Source organism: Fonticula alba (assembly GCF_000388065.1).
Source record: "Fonticula alba strain ATCC 38817 unplaced genomic scaffold supercont2.3, whole genome shotgun sequence".
In the NCBI taxonomy this organism is placed as follows: domain Eukaryota; order Rotosphaerida; family Fonticulaceae; genus Fonticula; species Fonticula alba.
Genome location: NW_009242973.1, coordinates 351,207 through 353,090, shown reverse-complemented (window position 1 = coordinate 353,090; position 1,884 = coordinate 351,207). Strand labels below are relative to the sequence as shown.

General features: G+C 71.1%; 1 protein-coding gene across 1 annotated transcript in view; it reads right to left on the bottom strand.

Moving 5' to 3' along the window:
- Positions 1–624: 624 nt before the first annotated feature.
- H696_01890 (TKL protein kinase) overlaps positions 625–1,884 on the bottom strand; it is a gene marked incomplete at its 5' end in the record, with an annotated part of 9,140 nt that continues 7,880 nt past the window's right edge. The window contains 3 exons of the mRNA XM_009495792.1: positions 625–1,028; positions 1,290–1,504; positions 1,622–1,840. Of these exons, the coding sequence (XP_009494067.1) occupies positions 651–1,028; positions 1,290–1,504; positions 1,622–1,840 (812 nt within the window). The 3' untranslated portion in view covers positions 625–650. The remainder of the gene's footprint in view (positions 1,029–1,289; positions 1,505–1,621; positions 1,841–1,884) is intronic.

Below are 1,884 nucleotides of genomic sequence, written 5' to 3'. Positions count from 1 at the left end.
CTCGCTCTCTCCCTTCCCTCCCCCCTCCCCCCCCCACCGGTCAGGAAGAGTTACCCACGGACCCTTCCAGGCCATCCGGCGACACCTGCACTCCAAGCCAGACCCGGGAGCTAACTATGTGCTAGCCCGCAGTCCTATATACCAGCATGGGAATGCTATAGTAAGCGTGCAAGGTGACTGTAGGCCCAGTGCGCCCGTACACCGCCGTGAGCCGGCCCCCCCCCCCCCAACACACACGCATGCACATGCACACGCACGCCCCAGCCTCCCGGCCCGGGGGCACGGGTGGCCCCGGGAAAATGCCCGCGCTGTCGCACACGCGCAGGCCCGCCCCCGCCCCAGCGCGACCCGTTCGGGCTCCGCCCCCGGCCGCGCGGCCCCTGCGTCCCGAGCCCGGAAAAAACAGGGCGGCCAGGTGACGACGCCAGACGGAGCCCGGTCTGCCCCGCCCAGTTAATGTCGCCCCGCCCCCCAGCCCGTCTTTCTTCCCCTGTCTGTTCTTCGACGCGCGCGCACACATCCGCTCCGCCCCGATGACACATCGGCGCGCGCACGCGCGCGGCACCCCGACCCACCATGCCAGGGGGCTGAGTTACGGAGGAGCCCCACACACACACACGCACGCCCCTAACAGCATATGTCCATCTGGGTTACACTGGGCTCGACGGCTGGGTTAACCCCGCCCCCGGCCCGGCCGCCGCGCACCCTCGCCCCGAAGACACGGCCGCCATGGACACCCGTTGGCGCAGCGAGGCCGCCAATGGCCGGGTTTGGGGATCCGTGTCCCAGCACAGCGAAAGTAGGTCCCCCAGCGAGGCGGCCTGCGGGCCTGCAACCGCGGCCACGGCCGGGCCCACCTCTGGCCGGACGCCCGTCTGCACGGCCTCCGAGATCCCGGCGAAGTCCAGCCCCTGCCAGGGGACCTGCCTTGAGAGACACTCCCACAGGAGCAGCGCCGCCGAGTAGATGTCCGCCTGCAGGCAGAGATCCTTCTCCAGGGCCTGCTTCCGGTCGAACGCCACGAACACCTATTTTTGCGCCGGGCCAAGAGGGGCGGGGGGGCGGCCCAGGCCCCCCTGTCCGGGCCCCTACCCGCCGCCCCCGGCTGTCCCTCCCCCCGCAGGGAGGAGGGGAAAGGGGGGGGGCGCGGGGAGGGGAACACAGGTGAGACGAGTGGCACGAAGTGGGCGGGCAGGGGGAGGACGAGGAGGAGGGGCTGTGCTCCCCCGGGCGGGTGGCCTGCCAATGGGGCAACCCGCACGCTTGAGGGGGCCGGGGCACGGACGCACCTCGGGCGCGGCATAGCGTGCGGTCAGGGCATTGAGCGCCGGCGGAGTGACAGTCAGCGCGCTGGAGCGCTCGGTCGACAGATTGCGCGAGGTGCCAAGATCGCCCAGGGCCGCGCGCCAGGGCCCAGCCGGGTGCTCTTGTCGCACGAAGACATTGCCCGGCTTGATGTCGCAGTGGGCGATGCCGTGCGCGTGCATGGCCTCGAGCCCGGTGGCTGGGAGCGGGACCGCGGGGATGGGACGTTAGTCACGACGGGGCAGGGGGGGGGGGGGGGGGAATGGATGGAGGGAGCGCGCCGGCAGGAAGACTGCCACGCGGCCCCGATGCGCACCCCAATCTTGGACCATGCCCAGGACCTGGTGCGTTGACAGTGTGATCTCCGAGTGGAGGAGCGTCGCCAGATCCGCCTGGTAGAGGTCCATCACCAGGGACGGCGGGCTGTCGCTGTAGCCGTAAAGCCGCACGAGGCCGGGCTGGTCGCGCAGCAGCCACATCAGTGCCACCTCATTTTGGAAGAGGGCCATTTGGGCGGCGGAGCGCGATTGTCCATCTGCGGTGATGGCGGTGGCGGCCGCGGGAGGGGGGAGGGGGGGG